This window comes from Hippopotamus amphibius, chromosome 9, assembly GCF_030028045.1.
Source record: "Hippopotamus amphibius kiboko isolate mHipAmp2 chromosome 9, mHipAmp2.hap2, whole genome shotgun sequence".
NCBI classification, from domain to species: Eukaryota; Metazoa; Chordata; class Mammalia; order Artiodactyla; family Hippopotamidae; genus Hippopotamus; species Hippopotamus amphibius.
Window position 1 is genome coordinate 135,510,276 of NC_080194.1, and position 24,576 is coordinate 135,534,851.

General features: G+C 50.0%; 1 protein-coding gene across 1 annotated transcript in view; it reads left to right on the forward strand.

Moving 5' to 3' along the window:
- The first annotated feature begins 2,165 nt into the window (after window positions 1–2,165).
- Window positions 2,166–24,576, forward strand: part of XYLT1 (xylosyltransferase 1) — a 318,736-nt gene continuing 296,325 nt past the window's right edge. Inside the window, exon 1 of the mRNA XM_057748725.1 lies at window positions 2,166–2,596. Coding sequence (XP_057604708.1) covers window positions 2,234–2,596 — 363 coding nt within the window. The 5' untranslated portion in view covers window positions 2,166–2,233. The remainder of the gene's footprint in view (window positions 2,597–24,576) is intronic.

Below are 24,576 nucleotides of genomic sequence, written 5' to 3' on the forward strand. Positions count from 1 at the left end.
AGAGGAGAGATGGAAAGAAAGAATCCTAGGTCATAGTTCTGAGTTGCTGGATCAAATTTCACCTGATGCCTTTCCTCTGGACCATTTGGTTATACGATCCAGCACACTCTATTTTTAAAGACATAATAAATCCTTATTACTTGTAACCAAAATATTCCCAGGTGATAAACAGATGCCAGAAGACTTGTGGCGTGGCCATAGAAGCTTGCTTCTGCTCTGTCTCACTCCTGGTTAGGTGGGCTAAGCCCAAGGGGGAGGCCTCTATGCCTGGACACATGGCTGGCCAGGCTTGGGTAGCCTGAAGGCTGAGTCTCATTTGGATTTAGATTCCCCCCTAGTGGGCATTTTACATCCCCATTTCAGGGAAGCGGGTTGGCTTATGGATTCAGAAAGCATCACTTTGGTGGTCACTCCCACCCCACCCTCAAGAACCCACAGCACTTCGTGCACATGTCCAAAGTGACACTGACCTCGCTGTTTGTTAATGACCGATGTGCACAGCTGGCTCCTCCTCTAGACCTCAAGCTTGCTGAAGGGGAAGTTAAGCCTTACCCACCACTGGATTCCTGCACCTCTCCCAGTGTCTGACACAGTTTGATGTCCACAGACCGTCACTGAGTGGATGAAACAATCTCTCCTCTGCCTCCTTCTCTGATGGATCCTCTTTATTCCCTCACTTTCTTCCCTTTAAAATTAGGATCAGGTTTACAAACACAGTGGATTAAGACACAAAGCATTCAGCCTGAGTCCCTGCCTGACAAACTGGGGATTTGATCTGCTATTGTATTCTGATAGTGCTAAGTCCTGTCTGGGACATGCACTCCCTCTATCCACTCACCATGTGTTCAGGGCTGCTGGGCAAGAGGACACGGGAGGGAAAGACTGGTTGGAAAGACTGAGTCAGAGAAGGCTGCTGATGAAACTTGAGTCTGTTGGGATGGTCAGCCTAAACCCTCATTGACAGAGGAGGAAGCTCAGGCCCAGGGAGGAGTCCTCCTGGCTCAAGGTCACCTGGACAGTCCAGCTCTGATGGGAAAAATCTCCACTTTAGAAGGCAAGACCCGTTCCCCCAGGAGGGGAGCCCTGTGCAGTCAGGAAGGCAGGTTTCTGGGTGGATGAGAAGAAGGACCTGCTGGAAGGCGGGGCCAGACTCTGGGGCTTGCTGCCAGGGAAGGTGGAGAAACTCCACTGGGTCTCCCTCTCCCCACGAAAGCACTTGCTTGCCAACTGGGTTTGGAAGTCTCTTGGCTTGTTCGTCCGTCCTTAGGGATCCAAGAAGTGACTCAATAAAGCACTTAGGACATCTTTGGCACTAGGGGGTGGGGTGTGATTCAGGAGTCACTCACACTCATGTGTAGCCTCCTCCCAGCCCCTTCAAGCCAGGGATCCAGGGATCCGCCGCGTGAGCCCCTTCCCTGGCTCAGACACTCTTGACACGCTTCTCGCGTCTCCACCTGCCAACCAGTCTCTGCGCCCAGAGAAGACACCTGGACCGCAAACTCCGGGCAGGGAGCCCGCTCCACTCAGCTGCCTCGTGCTTGCTTCCCACAAGGAAGGGGATCTCAGGACCCCCGGAGCTTCCCGACCTCCCCCAGATTCTGAGCTGGCCCACCCTCGCCCAGAGCTCCCCCTGCTCTTCTGTCCCCCTCCTCTCCTTCCCGCCCGCGGGAACTGCCCCGCTTTCCTCCAACCACTCCGGCTCGGGTCTGGGGGGGGGGGGGGGGGCGGTGTCGGCCCTCCGGGCTCGCCCCCACCCCCTTCCTCTCCCTCCTCCTTCTGCCTCCCTTGCTCCGCCCCCAGGCCCCGCCCCTCTCCGCCCCGGCCCGCGGGCCCCCCGCCTCGTCCGCCTCCCCCGCGCCCCCGGCCCCAGGGAGGGGCCGTGGGGAGGGGGAGTCCCGCGGGCTCGGCCCCCGCCCTCCCCGCGCGCCCCGCCCGTGCGCGCGCGCCCGCCTCCCCCCTGCGCGGCCTCCGGCTCCCCGCCTCCCGCCTTCCCCTCCTCCTGGTGACGTCCGGGTCCCTGCCCGTCTGAAAACTCCGCGCCGCGGCGGTGGAGGCGGCGGCGGCGGCGGCGGCGGTGGCGGAGGAGGAGCAGCGGCGAGCCCAGGCGGCGGCGGCGGCGGCGGCCCGAGCGGGAGCCCGAGCGGCGGCGGCGGCCGCGGGAGCCGCGGGGAGCGCGGGGGCGGCCCGGAGCGCCCGGGGTCCCCGCGCCCCGCTCGCTCGCCGCGCTCCGAAGATGGTGGCGGCGCCGTGCGCCCGGAGGCTGGCCCGGCGCTCGCACTCGGCGCTGCTCGCGGCGCTCACCGTGCTGCTGCTGCAGACGCTGGTCGTGTGGAATTTCAGCAGCCTCGACTCCGGGGCCGGCGAGCGCCGCGGGGGCGCAGCGGCCGGCGGCGCAGAGCAGCCGCCCCCGGCCCCGGCCCCGCGCCGCGAGCGCCGGGACCTGCCCGCCGAGCCGGCTGCAGCCCGAGCAGGAGGCGGCGGCGGCGGCGGCGGAGGAGGAGGACGGGGGCCCCCGGCGCGGGCGCGGGGAGGCGGCCCCGGAGCACCCCGCGCGCAGCAGCCGGCCAGCCGAGGGGCACTGGCCGCGCGGGCGCTGGTAAGATGCCCTTTCGGCTCGCGTCCCGGAGGGAGGGAGGGAGGGCGACAGGCGGGCGGGCGGCCCGACCCCACGCCCCGCCCCCCCCGCAGCCCTTGAACCCCGCTCATCAGACCGGGACTCCCCAAACCTGCGGGCTCCACATCTCTTTCCCCTGGAAGCCGGGGTCGGGTCCCTGCCCGAGGGCTGCCCCCCATTGGGGTCTGGGCAAGTTATCTCCAGAGGAGGCGCTTTGGAGGTTCCCGGAGCCTGGCTGGGTTCCTGTCGCCCGTCGCTCTCTCTGGGCTCCCCGACTTGCTCTGTGCATGTGGGTGTGGGCGCCTCGCTCCCGGTCTGAGTGCCTGGACCGGGCCGGGATGCTCAGCCGCTGCTCGGGCGGTGCTGCTCACCGCATCTCTGGGGTTTTGCCCAGCTGGGTGCCGACACCTCAGTCCTCGGCTTGCTGCCTCGTTGTCTTTGCCTGGCCCGAGAGGGGGTCGGGGATCGGTGTCCCAAGTCCTCAACCGTGCCCCGGAGTCAAGATTCAGTCTTGGGTGCCTGCTCTTACTTTGAGTCTCCTGTCTTCCATCCCTGGATGTCTGAGACTCCTGTCTCTACTTTGTCCGTGTCTAACCTTGCCCTCTCCTGGTGCCCTCCTGGGCATGGCCCCTTCTCCTAGGTGGTTGTGTCTGGCTCTCTGTCTTGTGTGTGGCTAATTCCTGTCACCAGCTGTGTGTCAGATCACACCACCTCGGCTTAGGCTTCTGTGGGTTTACTTTGCCCTCCTTGGGTGTGAACAGGCCAGGCTCTGAAACTGTTCCTTCTGTAGACCTTCTGTGGCCATCTGGGTGTCTCCTACCCTGACCCCAACTTCTCCAGGGGTGCCTTTCATACCATCTTTGGGCTGCCTTGTTTAGCCCACTGAACTAGGAGCACACAGGAGAGGTCAGAGTCCTGGGCCAGGGTCTCAGTGCCCTGTGGGCGTGTGTCTGTCTTGAGGCAGTAATAATGTGCTGTGTGTCTGTCTGTATCTTCATCACTCCGCTTGCCTACAGAGCTTCTCCCAGCCCTGGGGAACATTAGACACCAGGGGGTGGTTTCAGGCTCCTAGGCACTGAATGCACGTCTCTGTCGTTTGTCACTTTGGGAGCCTTCGCTGAAGGCTGCCTTCAGACACAGCGTGGTGCTCTTTGATCTGGTAAACTTCTTTGGAGTCAAGGCGACCCTGTTTGCCAGAGTGCGGCTCTTTGTGCCTGTCGGCTGAGCCAGCCCAAGACGTGATGTGATGGCCTTTCACGTTGCTGGCTGGTCTGTGTGGGTAGCAGGGAGGTATCTTTTCCCCATTTGTGGAGAGGAGAATGGAGTGAGGTTCCTGATGGAGAACCAGAATATTCCGAATGCCTCTTATTTATAGCAGAGGGTACTCTCAGACACTGCCTTTGAACTCCAGGAGTGGATAGTGATGTGTTTGGGCAGAAATGCAATTAGAAGTTCTCTCTGGATTCGGAGCCCTACGGGGAGGTGGGTGGGAGGGGTGCACCGCTAGCCCAGTGTGGGAACACATAGGATGGACGTGGAGGCATGGGGCTTACTGTATCCTTTGCATCTGGGGTCCAGAGGGGCGTCAGGAGGTGCCTTTCCGGTGCAAATACCACCTGTTGAAACAAGTGGAGGGAAGGAAGGAGGCCTGGTTGGCTGATTTCTAACTGGGTCCCTGACATTTTGGGTCCTACGTCCATACCTGCTGTTTGTGTGTTCAGTTCTGTGTCTTACTCTCTCATCCCCCACCTCGGCTGCACTGAGGTTTGCGGATGGGAAGGTAGGTGGGAGTGTGCCGCTTTTCCTTTTTTATTCCTTTTGGAATGCCGGTTCCAGCAGCAGAGTTGCTGTACTTTTCTGAAACTCTGCTTCATCTGCAAGTTCAGTGACTGTCACGCTACACACATTTCCCAGTGCCTCAGTTTCTTCCGATGTAGACATACCTGTATTTTTTTTTTCTTTTTTCTGCCCTCCTCCCTTCTTTGTGGTTGCCTACCATGCAGTTGTTCACTGCTGTCTCTCCTGGATTTGCAGTTTATTTTGTCTGTCTGTGTCCTGTTTCTTTCCTTCCCCAACGTCGGCCCCTGTGCCCTGCTAGATCCTGCTGGGTGGAGTGGTGTTGGGGCAGGGGGGGTTTGTACCCTCTCTAGCTGTTGCCCACCCAGGCCCTGTCCTTCCATGGAGCTCAAGGAGACCAGAAGGGGGCAGGCTGTTCCCAAAGTCCGGCATTGCCTGAGCTTAGGTTGCAGGCTAGGAGGAGAGGACCAGACCACTTGGCAGGCCACTGAGGCCCTTGGAACATGCGGTTTTTTTGCAGACCTTGCTGAGGCTGCCGGTGCATGATGCTTTGGAGTGAAATTCAGGAGTGGGACATAAAAAATAATGCCCTGCGATTTTCCAGATGGCTCCCGTAAAGAGCTGGTGAGGCACATGCTTGGGAGGTGATGCTTCGTCTCTGTGATCTGTAGAGGCCGTGGCTGTGGTGGGGTGGGGAGGGCAGTTGTGGTGTTTGGATGCAGAAGGACTCTGTGGCTCTGGTGGTGGTGGCGATGGTGGGTGTGTCCCAAAGAGTGTCAGGCAGGCGTTGTGTACAGAGCATTTTCTAAACCAGAGCTTGCTGCTTCCTTGTGCTCGGCCTCCCAGAGCTTCTGCACCGGTGGTACCTTTTACGTTTGGGAAGTTGCACCCCAGTGGAAGGACCTGATGGTAATTTTGGTGCATTTTAAGCAGCCAAGAAAAAACACCCAGTTTCTCAAGCAGACAGAGCCAGAGAGCGTGCAGGTGGTGGCAAGCCGGGCATATCCCTTAAAGGTCTGCAAGCTCCCCTTTTCCTCTCAACCCCTTTCAAAGCTCTTACATATTAGAATTATTGAGTGGATAGCAGCTGAGTTTTGCGGCCGCGACGCTCATTCCTTCATTGGGTCTCCAGTAAGCTGTGGATTTTACTGTCATCTCAGAATGTAAGAAACAGATGGGCTCACTTATAAAGGGAGGGAAAACATTGAGGAGAGTGTCAGAGAGATCATACTACAGGTTTGGAATCAATTTTGGGGAGAATGAAAGAAAGCTGTGTGTTAATGTAACGAATGTTTATTTTCTCTCCCTTTGCCTCCAGTGATCCTCTAAAGTCCTCACATTTATTGCTTGTGCCTTTAGATAAACTACTACTAAGTTTCATTTAAGAAACCTAATTTTTTATTGTACACACACACACACAAAGTAGAATGGGCTTTCTGTATTGTCTGAACCCTTTGAAATGTTGGTTTTTCAGCAGAAATTCCTCATACTTCACATTACTCAGATAACTCAGGACTTTTTCAGACATTGGCAGTGACTTTGAAAAATTGGTTCACTGTATCCAGATCGCCTCTGGTTCTAACAGCCTCAGAGGCGTAGCTTTTCTTTTTATCCAAATGTTTTGAGACCAGAGAGAACAGAGGATATTTTATTGATGGTTCGTTTTTCTCACACTCTCAGTGGAGGTTTATTTTGCCTCAGCCATGCATTACACTTTGTAGACAGAAATATGCATCACTGAACAATATTTATCTTGATGCAAATGTTGCCATCTGCTTAATCATGTACTGGAAAATGTTAAATAAAATAGATAAATAAAAGTAGACGTTATTATATGCATATATATATTTTATATATATCTTCACTTTCTTTCCAGTCTTCTTGCACTTTAGACATTCTCTCTAGTTTAACAATTCTTTTTATTTTAATCTTTCAGAAGGTTGAGTGACAAATGCTGGCTGTTTTGCAAATAGGAAGCCAAAGCAGAAGTTCCCGATTGCTGGGGACTGTCCAACTTTGGTCCATGGTCTTAATAGAAAAGGAAATTATTTTGAGCTAGAGCAGATATCTGACATCGTTTTGTGCATGTGTGTGTGTGTTGTGTGTGTGTGTTTCCCCAGAAAACAAAATATCCTTAAGAATAAGTCTGCAATAAGGGTCTGTCTTCCTACCCAGAGCTATTTATGATTAGTGGGGCCTTAAATCTACGTGCAGAAAGATGAAAAGGCACACTGCCAACATGGTTGGACTGCATGGGATCAGGGCTGACCTGGTCTCTATCTTGGTCAATACTGCCTTAAGACTTGTCACTTCTGATAATTCTCCCTTTTTTCCCTTTGCATCTCCCATTTCTATTGCTCCTGGTCCCTATCTGCCAGAACCAAAGAGAAGATACTTTGGGGAAAATGCAAAAATAAATAAAACACAAACTCAAGCTCCCCAAAACCCAAGTTCAAAGGAAAGGGGTATGGGAGCAGGAGAGAAGTCACGGGAAGCCCGTGCAAGGCCCCAGCACGAGTGGAAAAGGCCTCCGGTAACTCTGCTCGTGTGTGCCTGCTGGGTTCACATCCCCGCTCTGCTCTTGGCCATCCCCGGGATCTTGGGCAAGTCATTCTAACTTCGTTCCTCTGAATATTGGGGCCACCTCATAGGGTTGTGTGAGGATGAAATGTAATAATACGTGTGAGCCAGTTTGCGCCTGGCACATAATAAATGCTCAAATGTGAGCCGTTGTTCGTAAAAAGAAACTCTTAGTATGTTTGAAAATAAGCAAATTTTTGCAATTATTCATTTTCCCAAGCCAAGTAGGGTTTGAGTGTAATCCAAGGCAGCAGCATGCGTCCAACTCCTTCTCTGTGTGTCAGCCTTGGAGCAGGAGGGAATGTGGGGGAGGGAGGAGCACTAACATTTATTGAGTGCCAGTTGTATGCCAGGCATCCTTTAGGTGTTTTGCACATATGATGTTTTTTTAAAATTACTGATGCTGTTATTATTAGCGTGCAATCACAGAGTGGTATACAATTAACAGAACAACAATTATCTTGTACAAGCTGAATCAAAGACAGTTGAAGACGGGAAAAAACCAGACTCTGTCTATAACGAATTTGTACCCTGTACCAATAAACCTGCTTTAAATTTCTGTGCTAATTTAAACCCCTGTACTCTACCAGGCAAGGTCATTGGCTGTTGCAAATACCATTAAGGACAGGGCTGTCTAAAGACACACTCGATAGGATGTTATTTTTACAAAAATGGAAAGATACTGTGTGGTGTCCAGTTTAAAAACAACTATAAATGGTGCACATATGATGTCATTAATTACTCAGACACGAAAAACAATAATTCAGGATGGAAGAAAGGTGTTATATACAAAATTGAGACTAAGGACTCTTGGCTAGAAATTGCTGGTTTTCTGAGCACCAGTTACATGGCAGGGATGATGAGGGCTCTGCAGATGTTACCTCAGTGTCTCAGTGAATCTTCCCAACTCTGTGGGATAGAACCGTGGCCGTCCTTACTTCACAGATGAGGCAACGGAGGCTGAGAGCGAGGAAGCAGCTTGCTCACTAGGATTGCAGTCCTGGGGAGCAGCGGCACTGGGGTCCAGACCCAGGACTGCCCCATTCCAATCGACGTCCAGATTTCGGAGCGCCTTGTCTGTGTAGTTCTTTGAAGACCCTAAATGCAGCCAGCTCATTCCTGAAAACCTTCATACCACTCTCCCCACTTGCTGCAGATTCCTAAAAATATGCCAGCCCTGAGATACGCAGTGTTCCTTGAATCGGACCCCTGAATAATGAGACAAGTAGAAGCATAATCGTGGTAACAGCCATAAGGTCTACGTGGCAGTTGTGATGTGCCAGGCGCTGTTTTAGTCCGTATGTCATCCCTCCAAGGAACGTACTATTATGTTTCAGCAGCCAACAGTCATGATGCTTAATAGAACCAGGCCCTGTTTGGGGTGGTCTACAAATATGAGCTCCTTTAAACCTCATGCTACAGTGAGGAAAGTGAGGCACAGGGAGCTTAAGTAACTTTCCCAAAGTTCACGGTATAAGTGTGAGAGCCTGGATTTGAACCCAGGTGGTCGGTGCTCTCAATCACGCTGCTCCGCAGTCTCCCTCTTCTAAGCATCTTGTGAAGGTCCCCAGCCTTGGAACCACAGACCTCATTTAAGGAGGCGCATAGGTAATTGAGTCGGTCAAAATGCCCAGCCCCAAGGACAGGATTTTACGGTCCAGGAAAAGATGGCGACACCCTTTAGTGAAATCTGCATCGTGCACACTGGGGAATACTTGAACTCGAACTGCGGGGCTGGCGGAGGAAGGTGTTTGAGTTCAGCTCCCCCAGCCAGGGGAGGAGGGGGAGAGGGTGCTACACCAGCTGGCTTGCCCAGAGAGACAACCTTTCCTTCATCGTCAGCAGGCCTCCTGCAGCTCTGCTGCCCCACGGCTTTACCCCAGGAGCCTGGCTGAAGCCTGGAGGCATACGCAGTCTGACTGTCTTGCAGGCACTTCCTTCCTTCCGCCTGCAACAGAAACTACCCGTTTGCCTGCAGATGCTCATCAGGTTGTGCCCTTCTGATCCCTGTGGTTAGGGTTGCCCCTCCCCCATCGAAAGCCAGAGCCTCGACAAAGAAGGTGGGCGCCGGGGTGTGTGTCACCTTAACCCCGCCAACAGTGTAGTGAGCAGGGAGCTGGCGTGATTAGCATCAGGGTCTGGGAACCCAGACACCTGGCCAGACGGGGAAGGGGTGGCACCCTAAGGGCATTCTCCAGTCTTTGGGGAGAGGAGAAAATCTCCCCCTTCAGGGCCCTCTGAGGGCAGCAGAATGGATTTGTTCTGTGTCGGGCCTGGTTTGTCCCCGCCAGGGGACTGCTGGCTTATCTGGGCATCTAATCCAGGCTGTTGTGTCTGTGGATGCTAATGACAAGCCTTTCTCCTCCCAGGGGATCCTTTGCTGTAATCCTTGGCCAGGAGTCACATAGTTTAAGCCCAAAGGAGTTGAGCTCATGGGGCAGAGAAATTGATGCGAACGTCCCCTACCCGAGGGGTGCAGACATTGTGACTGTGATCCTGAGGACGAGGAGGACAAGGAGGAGTGTTTACCTTGCTCTAGACGCTGTGGAAGTGCTGGGAAGACACGGTCTTATTGAATCCTTATCCTGCAGGATAAGGGCTCTTAGTCTCATCTCTGTTTTACTGATTACAAAAAATAAAAGCAAGGCAATAAGTTGGGTGAAAGTAAAAGAGTTCAGAGGGAAGCAGACTAGGAACTGAAGGTTGGTGGTGACCCCAAAGGTTGCGTTCTTGGTCTCTACCCAACTCAGAGTCAGTAAGTCCCTTGTCCTTCACCCCTGCCCTCTCTCCCCTCCCTCCGATCTGTGCATCTATCCATCCATCCATGCATCCATCCACATGTCCACCCATTTGTCCATCCACCCATCTTCCACTCCAGCAGAGCCCAGGACTGGGACTGTCTTTGTGAAACAGGACAGATGTGCCCCTGCCCTCAGGGACGGCCAGTCCAGCAGGTGAGGGTTAGGGCCACGGCCTGTCAACAGAGAGCTTCCTCTCCGGTCATAGCCCAGTTCACTCCAGAGTGGTTTCTTGGATGCAAGAGAAAGATGTCCTCTGTCAGGTTGGGGCCAAGACTAGGGTGATTCAGGAGCCTGGAAGCCCTCAAGTCTCCTACCACCCCCAAAGCTGCCACTTGAGACCTGACTGCTCCATTCATGGAGTTCAAGCTCATCTTCTTCTAGCTGAATAAGGAGCCCAGAGTTGAACCCAGAGACCATGTTTGTGAGGGGAGAGGTGGTTGGAAGCTGCGGGGCCTGGGAGGCGTCATGCAGTGTCTGGTTGGGGGAGCAGCGTGACCCGGATACGTTCCTTTGCCTCCTGGGGCTCGGTTTCCTCACCTGCGATGCAGGGACCTTCCTGCCTGGGAGGGCCTGGCAACAAGGCACTGCCCCTGCTCCTGCCTTTCCCTGCTGCAGCCTCACCACAGGGGATGTTTGCAAGATGGGCCCTCGTGTTTGCGGCCCGTGGGTAGGTTTTGTTTGGCCCACATGTCTTAAAATAAAAAGGCGCCGAAGTGTAAGGATTAGGAGAGAAGACAGCATGGATGTTTGGAGTGCCTGTAAAAAGTCACGGGATCTGCCCGTGCTGGACCACATTCTTTCCTGGTGTCCACTGGCCGAGCTGGGAGGGGCTTCTTGAGATCCTCCAGGTGCCCGAGAGCTCCCCAAGATCACTTCCTTCACCTCTGATACCTGGCTGGGCAAGTTGGGCTGAGACGTTTGCAGCCTCTGTTTGGAAGATCTCCGTGTTCACTGTGACGAGCTGAGAATAAGTCTCTGTGGTCGCTTTTCAGGGATCCCCACGTGGTTTATTCACAGCACTTCTTTACCTTGACTGCCTTTGCCTTCCCTGGGCGTGATGGAGGTTTCCTTCCTTCTCTCCCTGCCATTGGTGTAAACCCAGAATATGCAAATTCGTGTAAGCCTTAGGCATTAGGACATTGTGAAGGCACTGTCCTGCACCAAAATAGAATCGTGCACTCTGTAGTTTGCTCAGCTGGTTCCCCCTTTGCTGGGGGTGTGGCTGGTATGCTGTTGTGAATCATCTGCCTTCCCTTTTCTGTGCTCCTCACCGTTGTGCCCTGCCCCCGCCCCACCCGCCCCACAACATGCCTTGGGATGTTGTGCGTTGTCAGAGAGCTGGCCAGGGGTTGGAAGAGTGGAACATTCTGGCGCATCTTGGCTCAGGTCCCGACTCTGTCAAGGGACAAACTGTGACTTTGACCTCTGTATCTTTTTGATGTTTCTGCCAGGGGATGCTAAGAAGCCCACCCCACCCCCTCACTGGCTTGTGAGGATGGAGTTCCATAAACGGATGAGAAAGCGTTTTGAGGCTTAGAAACCCTGCATGAATATAAGACAGGGCTCCCATCTAGGGTTTTGGAGCAGAAGAACGAGAGAGCGGTGCTCCCCTCCCACTGCCTTGTAATCCCTGGGGCAGGAGGAGGGATTGAAGGAGTGAAATCCACCAGAGGTGTCCCACCCACTCCTCCATCAACAGCTAGTGTTTGAGTGCCTGCTGTGTACCAGACACTGCACTTCAAAGTATGGTGGGGAAAGAGCTGTGCCTGCCCTCATGGGGTTTATGGTCTGGAGGCAGGGTGACCCCCGAACAAACAAACAGATTGTTTAAAATATCAAATTGTTCCAAATGCAGTGACCTACAGTTGGGGTGCTGAGAGAAGGTTAAGAGGCTGTGGGTGAAGATTTATTTATGATGGGGTGGATTAGTTTTATTTATCTTTGCTTGAGGACTTATCTCAGATGGACATCTTTTGCCAGCATAGGTCCAGACTGACCCCAGGAATCCTGAGTGTGATATTGCACGCAGATTCTGATACGTGAATGACTGAAGGTGCTGTGTGGCTAAACAGTCTCTATGACAGCAGCTTTTAATAAAGAGTTTCCATTCAAATCTGTGCAAAATTTATTTATTTCCTAACTTTTGCCTATTTTTAAAAATTTTGTAACCAAAATATATACACAAAGTGCACATTATTCTAAATATACAACTTGATGAATATTCATGAACTGAACACACCCAAGTAACCCACACCCAGACCAAGAAAGAGGGCATCTGCAACCTCCCGAATGTACTCATCCCTTGCTTCTCGGGTGAACGTTTTTTAACCCTTGTCATAGCTGTACATATCTTTAAATGTTTATTAGGGTAAGTAGGTAAATATAACCAGTTGGTCAAAATCACCACATCAGGACTCTTACTGCCTAGCATGCTGGTAAAGTGGCATTTCAGTAAAAGAAGTTCGTTAACGTAACGAAAATGCATAAATTGTAGCGTCTAAAACTCTCCTCTGATGCTAATCCTGACCTTGATTTAGCTGTATGATGGACAGGCGGGGGGCGGGGGCCTGGGGTGGGGGTGGGGTGGAATGACCAAGGTTTGATAAATCTTGCTGTAACCAGTTTGAAGATACCCTGTGCTTCTGCTAAACAGCTGTGTCGATGTGTTCTCAAGTCCAAGTGGAAGGGGTTTAAGTTAGACATTAGGAGGAACCGTGCTCTGGGCCCGTTTGAGGGGACGCCCCTGTCGTGGGCCCTGTCTGAGGTTCCGGGTTGCTGTCCGCATCGCTCCTCTAGCTGTGGGGCTTCCGAAGCCCGTCTTCCAGACTCGGGTCTGGACCCTTCGTGTGCATCTCTTGGCTTCATGCAGAGCTTTCGCTTCACATTGACTCTTTGTACTCGAGTCCCCCCATGTGTTGGACGTGAATTAGCCGTGATGAATGGGTCCCCAAATGGGCCCGTAATGACTGCATTAACTTAACCCTGAACCAAGACTCTGTCTTCAGAACCAGGATAACAGAACCGCAGCACGACCGGAAGAGCAATTCAAAAGGGCAATGGAGACAACTAATCATTTTGTAATAAGCAAGAGGAGACGCAATAAAAGGAGAGCCCAAGGATGGCATGATAATCTCCCAGAGGCTCAGCGCTCAACCAGACTTGCGTTCATAAAATAAACAAATGTTTTTGGTAATGGAGAGCTAATGTATACATTAGTTAAGGAAAGTATTAAAACCAGATCAGATGCATCCCATAATACAGTGGTTACCTCATTAAGCATCCTTTCTTTGGGGATGTGGAAAAAGTCTCCCTTTTTTCCTTCTTTCCTTGTGAAATGGTGCTTTATTAATTAGCGATGTAATGGGAAATCTTTTTGTTGTTGTTGTTCCCAGACTGGTGGCTGTTTTCTGTTTATTTTTTAATGTAGGACCATGCTTTGCAGATGTTCTCTTTGAAATAAAAGCCTATTCATTGTCTCTCTTCCTTTCTCTCTTTTATCCCCAGCTCAGAAGGGGCAGCTGTTATAAAAGACACAGAGAACCCTGTTTGCTTGTCAGCAGACATTACCGGAGATCCCATTCCCCATGTAAAATGCCCCGGTTGCCTGCTTTTTCTTGTAGTCCTTCTGAAGAATAGTTTTTGAATTGTTACAGCTGATTCCCAAGAATAGTTTTTGAATTGTTACAGCTGATTCCCTCTTGTTTAGAAGACAGAGGTGATGACAGAGAACAGGGCGGAGGTGACCTCGGGGAGGCTCTTAGGAGAAAAACTGGCCTGTTTGCAAACGGGCGTGGACTTGCTTATTAACTCCTCTTGGTTAGGACAGAGGCTGACTGCTCTTTGGCTTTCTTTTAGGGTAAAAAAAAAAAAAATCACGTGGAGCAAACACACTCTTTATTGGTGTGAGCAGGTGCAGAGTACTGATGAAGGGAGCCGGGCGCTCTGTGGGTCGGATCTGGGCTGAAGATGGAATAATGGCGCACAGAGCTGGCTCTCTTCTTCTCCTTGGCTTTTTATTTTATTTTATTTTTTTTAAATTAAATTACTAGCCAACATTTTAAAATCAGTAATTTCAATAAAAGTCATTTGGAGTTCCTATGAAAAAGTTTGAAATTCTGGCCTTTATTCCCAAAGAGGTAGTCACTTGAGGGAGTGGGGAAGATGTGGTTGCCCGCCTACATGGAACCCCGCTTTCCAGTTTGCCAAGGAGCCCACCTGTCTACTTGGCTTTTTTGTGTTTCTTGCAGGACCGCTGTTAGGATTTGAGTTTACAACTCTTAATAATAATACTAGTAAGATTAGAGCTGTTATCTGTTAAATGTTATGTGCCAGGCACTGTGCTAAGCAGCATCTCGTGGATTATCTCATTTAATCACTACAACAACCTTATGCTATTATCCCTATTCACAGATGAGGAAACTGAGGCATAGAATAAGGAATTGCCTAAAGTCACAGCTAGTAGACTTGGGCTTTGAACTCAGGCAGTGTGGCTGGGGAGCCTGTGTGTCAGATCACTTGCTTGTGCTGCACAGAATGTTTTACCAAAGCAGTTCTGGTTAGGAATTCTTCACAGTGAGTGGGAAAGGGTGTCACTGTTTGCCCACTGCGTGGGTGGAACCGCTGAGACCCATGAAGGTCAAACCATGATATAAAATGCAGACCATGACTCACTGTCTCTGAAGAGAGGACGGGCATGAAAATGACTTTGGACTTGGGTGCTGGTGAAGCTGGCAGTCTGGCCGTGGCATAAGGACCCTCACCAGGGTCCCCGCCATCCTTGCACACAGAGCAGGGCAGGGGCGGTAGCCTCCACCCTCCATCCTTGCAGCAGCAAGGTAGTATCTAAGGGTAATATTTTGATAAGTTGCTGATTTATATTAAAATAATAATTACAGTGATAATTACAAGCACGGATTTCCGTGAGACTCAGCTGCTGACTGAGAAGAAAAATAATTAACTGTATATTCTCTTAGAATCACATGGAAGCCAGGCCTGGCCTTTCTCCTTTATGTGGGTCCAGCACAGGTTCTGCGGCAGGTTGAAGGCCACAGGTTTTGCCGGATGCGGTTTATGTTCACAGTGTCGTTGCCAGAGCTCCACGCGAGGAGGGGCTGTCATCGGGTGAACAGCATCGCTTCCCACAAACACGGACAGAAACGAACGGATTGGGATCTATGGGTGGACGGTCCTTTAACTCATGGATTGCAACTCACCCTGGAAGCAAATGCAAAAGCAGCTAGAGGAAAAGTGATTTAAACCTGCCTTTAATAAATTTTATCGATTGATTGATTGTCTGCGTTGCGTCTTCATTGCTGCACGAGGGCTTTCTCTAGTTGCGGCGAGCGGGGGGCTGCTTTTCATTGAGGTGCTCGGGCTCCTCATTGTGGTGGCTTCTCTTGTTGTGGCTTCTCTTGTTGTGGTGGCTTCTCTCGTCTAGAGCACAGGCTCAGTAGTTGTGGCGCACAGGCTTAGTTGCTCTGCGACATGTGGGAGACTTCCCGGACCAGGGCTCGAACCCGTGTCCGCTGCATTGGCAGGTGGATTCTTAACCACTGCGCCACCAGGAAGCCCCATATTCTTAAATACTCTAGCATTGGCTGATACCTAGCCACAGTGATGGATTTGTAGCTAATTTAATTGGATGGCTGCGATTCTCTTTACATGTCTATTTTTGATGCTGATTGAATGGTCCTGCCTTGATTTTAACAACTTGCTAAATTTGCCTTGAAGCAGAACATACGTATAGAAAAGGGCAGAAATCATGACTGTACAGCTCAACCACGTGGCCGAGCTCGAGTGATCAGAGCACAGAGCGTTTCGGTGCCCTCCACCCCAGGGTCCTTCTTATTCCCACTTCTAATCCCTACGTCTCCAAGGGTAACCTTTGTCATGACTTCTGACCCCATAGTTACTTTTGCCTCTTTTTAGAAATGGAATCACATGGTCTGTACTCCCTTGTGCCCAGTTTGCTTTGCTGAACATCATTTGCAATTAGATTGTATGAGATTACATCAGTGGTTGCAGACTCCAGCCCACAGGCCAAATCCAGCCTGTTGTCTATTTTTATATGGCTCATGAGCTAAGAATGGATTTCATATTTTGAAATATATGGTTGGGAAAAAACATCAAAAGAAGGATATTTTGTGATATGAGAAAAGCATTGAAATTTAAATAGTGTATATTGATAAAGCTTTATTGGAACCTGGCCGTGTCCATTTGCTTACATACCAACAGTAGCTGCTTTTGCCCCCTAATGGCAGAGTTGAGTAGACTCCACAAAGGCTATATGGCTCACAAAGACCAAAAGATTTACTATCTGGCCCTTTACAAGGAAGTTTGCTGCCTCTGTATCTATATTGTTTCATGTATGAGGGTGAGTCAAAAATTATCCGCACTCCGGCTGTAGAATTTATTTTGATTAACTTTTAGAAAAGACAAATACATCATTTTTCGACATAATCTCCTTGCCTTTCAATACACTTTGTCCATCTGTCAACCAGCTTTTGTATTCCCTCTTTAAAAAATGTTTTAGGCTGAGCTGCGAGCCATGAATGCACAGCTGTCTTCACTTCTTCATCAGAAGTGAATCTTCATCCTCGTAGGGCTGCTTTCAGGGGACCAAACAGGTGAAAGTCCGATGGAGCAAGATCAGGACTATAGGGAAGATGCTGTAACACCTCAAAATGAAATTTTTGCAGAGTGTTGACAGTGTGGGCAGAAGTGTCTGGACCTGCACACCCTCAGACCACAAAAAACGAATCACTGCACGCTGCTCTTCTTTCATGAAAATCACAAGTGGGGCATCCATTTTTGCTCGCTCCACAAATAAACTGATGTAACACATTCACAGCTGCACAGCAGTGACTGGGGAGACAGTAGCCTTGAACGGAAAGCACTGATAAGACAGTGTGGCCTGCAGAAGTTTTAATATAACCAGAGTGCGGGTAATTTTTGACTCACCCTTGTATTTGTAATTATTCACTTACATGGCTCTATAGTATTTCATTGTGGAACACCCCACAGTTTACGTATCTGTTCTGCTTATTGGAAAGATCCCAGTTTGGGGCCATTACAAAGAGCACTGCTATGAACAGTCTTGTGCAGGTCTTTTGGTAAAAAAAAGTTTCATAAGCATTTCTGTTCAGTATATATTTAGCAGAGGAATTGATTTAACTGCTCTTTTTTTTTTTAAATGGATTGATTTGACAAGTGTATTTAAATGTGGAAGTCTTACTTTCCCTACTAGGGAGTAAAGCTTGGTGATATTTTCCTGTGTTGAAACTCTGGAACAAGGCTTACTTTCAAAAAAGTAATTAGTCTTGCAAAATAGAGCATCCGTAGAACCACAATTCATTAATGGATTACTGTTCTTCCATCTCGGTACCTTCAAGGATGTTGGGAACATGCCTGATGTTAACTGCTGCAGTTGCTTTCGGGAATGGTGCCATCATTGAATTTCTTATACTGAAGCCATATTGTCCAAAGGCCTCTTATCTTTATGTGGCAAAACGGGTCTGGCAGAATTAGGAGTTTTTCCGACGTTACTTTCTGCTTTGATTGACTTCTGTTTATCTCTAGCTGTTCTGGTTTTCTTGCTGGGAAGCAGATGAATACAGCTCTACCTCCCCAATAAGATCTCTAGCCTGCAGTAGCATGTGTCATTTTGCATTGAAACAGTGTGCTGAAATGTCCCTTCGGGGACTGCAAATGTTGTATGTGGCCGCAGCGATGGAGCTCAGAGATTCCCCCAAGGAGCCGCCTTCCTGTGCGTCGTCAGTATTGTTTAGCAGCGTCGGTCCTGTGTCAGTTCCTGCAATGCTGGTCCTTTTCCATTTGCTGTCCCTCTTTTGCAGACAAAGACACTGACAGGGTTGGGAGAAGAATGTCAGGATTCCCTGAGATCCACCTGTCTTTCAGGTTTGCTTGGCACTGGCTGACAAATGGCTTAATAGTCTTTCTTGAGCTCTTCAAAGAGTCGTATCAGCTTCCTTTCTAGCCAGCCCACTTTACCAGGGGTAATGTCCTGTTTGTTTTCATCTTGCCTTCTGACTGTGCCTTGCACAATTAACCAACTTAAGGAATGTCACAAGAGAAGATGTTCAGAGGATGTTTTAGTATTTCTTTTGGAAGACAGTTGGATTCTGTGGTGAAGGGGCTAGTAGGATTGAAACCCAGTCTCAGCTAAAATGTAATGGTATAGCTGATTCAGTCTTAGGCAGCCTCAGTTTTAGTCTTTAAGGTGGGGCTGCAGAGCAATGCCATTGTGGGTATGATTCCTAGGTGTGGAATTTCTAGATCAGAGAAATTTAATCCTTAGATTCTGGTAGTTCCTCCCCCTCCTTAATAGTTTGTTTACTTTCTTTGTTTGCTTTTGAAAAGATAAAACTTTTTGTGGTAAGCATTCTATGAAATTCTTTACAAAGGAGTATGTGTGTGTGTGTGTTTATGTGTATGTGTATGTTTTAGGAGATATCCTTTTCTTTCTTTTAAAGGACTATTTTCTAGATGTTCTAAGGTGCCTTAATTGAAATTGATAATTAATTTGTCTCAAAAGAAATGTAATAGAGTTCAAAAGAAATCATCCAGGCCTCATTTATAAAACAACAAGTTATATTAAAAATTAGCCTCTAAAAGGCTATTACGTAGGAAATTTAAATGAACCAACAAAACTCTTCCAAATAACTCCAATCAAAGGAGAAATCAAACTTGGAATTTCAAATTATAGGGTGATGAATGAAAATGAGAATATCTCCTATCAAAATCCATTGGGATGAGGCTAAAACTGTGCCCAGAGGAAAATTAATAGCCTATAATAAAAGCACTTTAGCTTTGGACATTAAACACAAAAGATGAAAATGACTAAGACTCCAATTTTTATTTAAAAAAAACCGTTGAGAAACCTGAACGAATGTAGGAAAGGAGCTAAATAGAAGCAAAAGCAGAAGCTCATGAAACAGGACACAAACATGGCAGCAGTTGTTCTACAAGTTCCTAACTCCCAACATGTGCTCAATGCTTGTGTTATAGCTAGTGAGTAAAGGAAGCAGTGGGTAGCAGGAGGAGTCCCTAAAGTTTCATGTTATTTGGGCAGGGTGGGTTAGGGGAAGTTATCGCTTCGCCTGCCCACATCAAGGCAGAGCCAACCTTCTGCATTTTTTCCTATTGACCAGTTGGCTGCATTTTTCCCTATTGACCCGTTGGCTGGCAGGGCATTTTGTTGTTTTGTAGAATACATTGACACCCCTGCAGGTTCCTTAGAGAGCTTTGCCCTCAGGTCTGATTGAGTTCCTGGGTCTCGGAAAGCCAGCATTCTCCTTGTCCTGGAGTTACCTGATGGGGTTGGGTGGAGATTGGAGAGCGGACGCTGGGGACCTGGACAAGAGGTGTCTGTTTTGCTGAGCATATGACTACTCTCCAGGAGGAATGGGGACTCCAACCTTGTGGGCTGGAGATTGGTTTTGATGTCCTCCAAGCAGCATCTGTTGATGATCTACCGTGTATCATGTGCGAGACATTTTACACGCGTGTATCACTGTCTGGATTTACCCAGGACATTCACAGACGCTCGCTCATTCATTCATTCATTCTTAGTAGTACCAGGGACCTTACTGGGTGTGAGGCACGTGCCGGGACCTTTGGACAAAGCAGGGTCCCAGCCTGCCTGTAGCTCACAGCCTGGTGGGAGGACAGTGAGCCATGCAGGGGTCATCAGGGCAGGCGTCTCCAGCAGGGGCACATTTAGGGTGAAACAGATAGAAGGTGGTCAGGCAGCGGCTGGAGGAAGACGGGGACAGAGTGTGACCTTCATGAGCAAGGGCATAAAGATCAGCTGGGGCCGGACAGGAGCCAGGACCTGCAGGGGCTTCCGGGCCACTGTGCCGTGTTCTCTTATGTCAGGTTCCCTGCAGCCCTGTCAGTGTATTCATCAGCCCCGTGTTCCTAAAAACCTAAGCTGTTGACTGGTTTAGACATTATGTGATTTGGAGGTGGCCCTTGAACAGATGAAAAAGTTTACTGTTGGTTATGCAAAGCCATTCTGTCTGCAGCGGTCTTTTCAGAGCGTCTCTGTCTTTACTGTCACTCTGTCTCCAACAGGAAACACTCCTGCCTGCCCCTCCAGAAGCTTCCTCTGCCCTCATCTCCATATCAAAACTCACCTGGCCTGTGTCCCATTCTCAGGGAGTTTGTTTGATATGGGCGTCCTGCACCAACCCTAGCCTGGTAGCGTCAGCCCAGAGAAATGGCAGAGAGGGGCCTGCTGGTCTGGGGCTGGCAGCTGTGGCAGGGGCTGTGCTGTGCTCGCAGGGGGTTGCTTATGCAGTTCACAAAGTGGGTCTGTTCTTCCAGGAGTCAGACACCTGGGGACCAGTCCTTGTTCTGCATCTCACTTGGTGTGGCTTTGGTGTGGTCCTCTCAGGGCCTCTGTCTCCCTGTCTTTCAGCTTCACTAAGAGGTTCCCAGGTCCCTTATGCTCCCCACTTGTAGGTCTTTTGTGGTTTCCTGTGATCTAGTTGCATGTCTGTCATCTTCCAGCTATGACCTGCCCCCTGCAGGGGGAGTTCTGGGGAGCCCTACCCACCGACTCCGTGTGTATAGGAGGCTGGTCTGGTGTGGCTCATGTGCAGGAAGGGGTCTTATTCCCCCCCAAATCCACACCCTTCTGCTTGATAATAAACTCCAGTGTCTAAAGATCTTGTGGGGTGTCCCCATCACCACCACGGGCAGTCTGTGGCTCACTGCCTCCCTCGGGGCATCCCCAGTGCCAGAACAGTGAGTGGTACACAGTAGTTGCTCAGTAAGTGGTTTTTTGTTTGTTTGTTTCCTTCAGAAATTGTGCGAAAGAGCAGATGATGACATGCTCTAAAAGAGCTGTAGAGACCTGCTTTCAAATGACGTTCTAAGGTCCAGAGATCAAAGATTTTGTTAGAACTTGAATCACGTGTTTTTCCATGGTTTCTTGTCGGCTCCCCAGCCGTATTACAGCACCTTAGGATTCACTTTGTGTTTTTAGTACCTGATGCAGAAACCTGTGGGTGAAGATGTTGATGATGATACCTTATGATAATAATTAAATCATAATAATAATCATGAACAATAGCAGGTACCATTTATTAAGCACTTACCACACGCCAAGCATTTTAACTTTTAATGCTTCCAGCATCCTGGGATGTGAGCATTGTGGAAGTTACTGTTTTGTGGACTGAGGAAGTAGGGCACAGAGAGGGGAAGTGACTCCCCTGAGGTTGCACGGCTGGTAAGAGGCAGATCTGCAGTCTCACCCAGGCAGGCTGGCAGGGAGCCCATGTCCTTAACCACCATGTTATCTAATGCAAAGTCCTCCTCGTGACTAAGAATTGGCTGGACCGAGGTGGCCAGGGGAGGTCCCTTCTGCCAGCTCTGGCCCCACCCCATCCCTCCTGCCTGCAGGCATGGCAGATCTCTGTGTGCTTCTGCCCTCTTCAGGGTCTCCCATTCTCCAGGCCCACAGATGGGGCGAGTGAGAGGCTGGCCGCTGCAGTCTTCACCCGGGATGGGGCTGCAGACGTGGCCCTCCCTCCGTTGCCGTGGTCAGCTGGCCCCATGCAGATGCAGCTGGAGAGCTTGGAGGAGAGGCACAGACTTGGCCTCATCTTGGGAGAGGAGGATGGGGTTTCCAGGCTCAGAGGAACTGTTCTATTACTTTTCATCTTTGTAGAAAGTGGAGAAGGAGGAAGAATTGGAACTGGGGAGGGGGTTGCCTGGCTGCTTGGCTGACTCGGGTCTTCTTCTTCTTCCTCCCTCCAGAGAGATGTGGGAACAGGATCCTGTTCCCAACTCAGCCATGAATGGTTGTGTGCCCTTCAGTTGGTCACATATCCTCTCTGTACCTGCTTTCTCACCTAAAATTAATATAGTGATTGTAATGATAGTAGTAATTGACCTCATTTTAAGATGCGTATTTTTATATTTAATAAATAATACTTCTGATATCTGGGATGAATTTTACAATTGACCTGTGTATTTCCTTTATGTTTCCTAACACAGCCCATTGCCCTAAAACTATTATCAAGTCAATGATGCATCTCAGAAGCGACAGGCTCTTAGAATTAAGAGGCCACGGTGTCTATGAGGTACCAAACAAGGTGGTACCTAAATGTTTTCACATGAGTCATTTTATTTACCCCTAACCACAGCCCTAGGGTGTAGGTACCATTACTCTCCCAGTTTACAGATGTGAAAACTGAGGCTCAGAGAGAAAAAATGGCTTGCATGGAAGGTCATGCTTGTTTAAGCAACAGAACTAGTGCTCAACCACTGATGGGTCTGATGCCAGAATCTGAAAGTCTTTCCCAAGGGTGTCAGGTAACATCTCTCTCCTTCTCCCCGGGATGTGGGAACTTGTTCCTGAAGACAACCTCAAGTTTTTCAGAGGAAAAATGTTAATGGTGGTCCTAATGGCTCATAAGCCCCTGCCAAGTACCCAGAGTTCTTGACTATGAGCTTGGCAGGGTGACAGCATGTCTGGGAGACCCTCACAAGTTGTGCTTTCTGCAGAACACAATGTTTTCTGAGCCTGAAGCATTTTAGAAAATAACGTGGGATTCATCCCAGAGCCTGGCAGAGGGTCTGGAATTCCTGAGCCCTGTTTTCCAGTTGGATTAAACTGAGGTCAGATGTTCTGCCCCAAAGCCTGAGTCACGCAGGCTGGGAACAGCCGCTGGCTGTCAGGCCCCTGCTGGGCTCTGGGCACCGAGGAGCCTTCCCCACCTGTCTGTCTGCCCAGTGTCAAGTTGGTAGTGGTTGCTGGGCTTTGGGGGTCTGGGGGGAAGGGAGGAAATGAACAGTGGGCCACCTGACAGCCTAGAGCAGGGCTTTTGGGCTGAGTCCAGAAATTATCTTGCTAACAGTGACAGTCCATGAGTTTGTGGGAAGCGGGGTTGTGAATAATTGATTGCTGCTAACTGCGTTGTGAAAACCATCTGCAGAGATTCCAGTCAGTGGGCTTACAGGGGTGGGGGGGTGTAGACAGGAATGAGGGCTCCCTTCTCCCTAGAGCCCAGGGGACATTCTGAGGCTCCCTCTTGTCTGGCCACAAGCTTGGCCATGGCCCCTGGACTTGGAAGTGGCTCTGAGTGCCCCACCCCTGTGGGGGGGATCAGCTGCGGGTGGGCTGGGAGCAGGGGTGACCTCGGCGCTACTGGGTGGTTGGGCCTCCCTTCTGAGGGATGGGGTCCCCAGGGTGTCTCCAATGCAGAGCAGCTCGCTGCATCTTTAGAAGGGTGACCCTGGAAGGCAGACCTCGGGACACTTTGAGGCTGGTTCAGCCCACTTTGTTTCTGGAAGAGGCAGCATCACCTTATCGTTAGGAGCTGAGGGCCTGGGCTTGGATCCTGGATCCACCCTTACTATTTGTCTGAGCTTGGACCAGTCTTGTTACCTCTTTCTGCCTCAGTGTTCTGTCTGAAAAGTGGGGCTGACTGTGGCCCCTACTTTAAAAGATTGTTGTGACAACTGAGTTAGTATTTAAACATAAGGATAAATAAATACAAGTGCACATGAAATAAAGCTGCAGCTGTTTCCTCATTCGGTCCTCTTACAGCCCTTGAGGAAGGGAGGGCGAGAAAGGACGGGCAGATGAGATGATACGGGCAGAAGGGATCCGGTGTCAGAGCCGCACAGCTGGTTTAAGGAGGGTAGACAGCCTCCGAGTTTGTGGGACGTGAGATTGTGAGTAATTGATTGTCGCTGAGTTGGGAAAACCGTTCTTGGAGATCCAATCTGTGTTCAAATCCTGGTCCACCGCGGACCAGCTGTGAAACCCTGCTCAGTGCTGCTGGACACTTCGGAACCTCACTTCCTCCCATGCAAAATGGGGTGATAATATCACCTCCCCTGTGGGGTCATGTGAACATTGATGGTTGTTCATTCATCAATCCCGTAAGTATTTACTGAGTGCCTAGTACCTGCCAGGCACTGTCTTAAGAACTGGAAATACATCTGTGAACAGAGCAGTGATCCCTGCCTTCTGGAGTAACATTCTAGCGGGGGAAGGCAAACAATAAATAATGAACGTTTTAATAAATACAATAAACATTCTAGAGAAGGGGTCGGCTAACATTTTCTGTGAAGGGCCAGTTAGTAAATATTTGGGGCTTCACGGGCCGTGCAGTCCCTGTTATGACTCGTCCCCGCCCTTGAAGAATGAAGGCAGCCACAGACAGTGTGTGTACGAACAGGCGTGGCTGGGTCCCAATAAAACTTTATTTACAAACACAGGCCGTGGACCAGATTCAGCCCACGGGTCATAGTTTACCAACCCCTGGTCTAGATGAGAGTATTAGAAAGTGGCAAGTGTTCTAAGAAAGAAAAAGTGACCTACTCCAGGGTGACTGGGATGTGCAGGTGGGAAGGATGATGCGTGTTGGAGTTTGGACGCATGTAGACACTCACGTAGCCTCTTGAGGCTTCTCAGAACCAGAGGGTTCAGGGCCGGGTGAAAGGTGCTCTCTGAACAGGAAGTGGAGCAGCTTGATGACACAGTGTAGATGGTGCTGTGTCTCAGGGCCCATCCTTTCCCTATGACACCTTGCTGAGCACAGAAGGGAGACTGATGGGACCCAGACCCCCGAGGGTGAGGTTAGTGACCAGTGGTCGTCAGCATCGTGATACAGATGCTCTGGGAGTGGTCCCTACTTGCTGTCCAGGAAGCATGGTGGTCATCGATGTGTCTCACCAGGACCCTTCTTAGCCACTGTGGCCTCTGTCTGCAGCAGGGAGATGCTTTTCTTGGGGCTCCAGGGACCA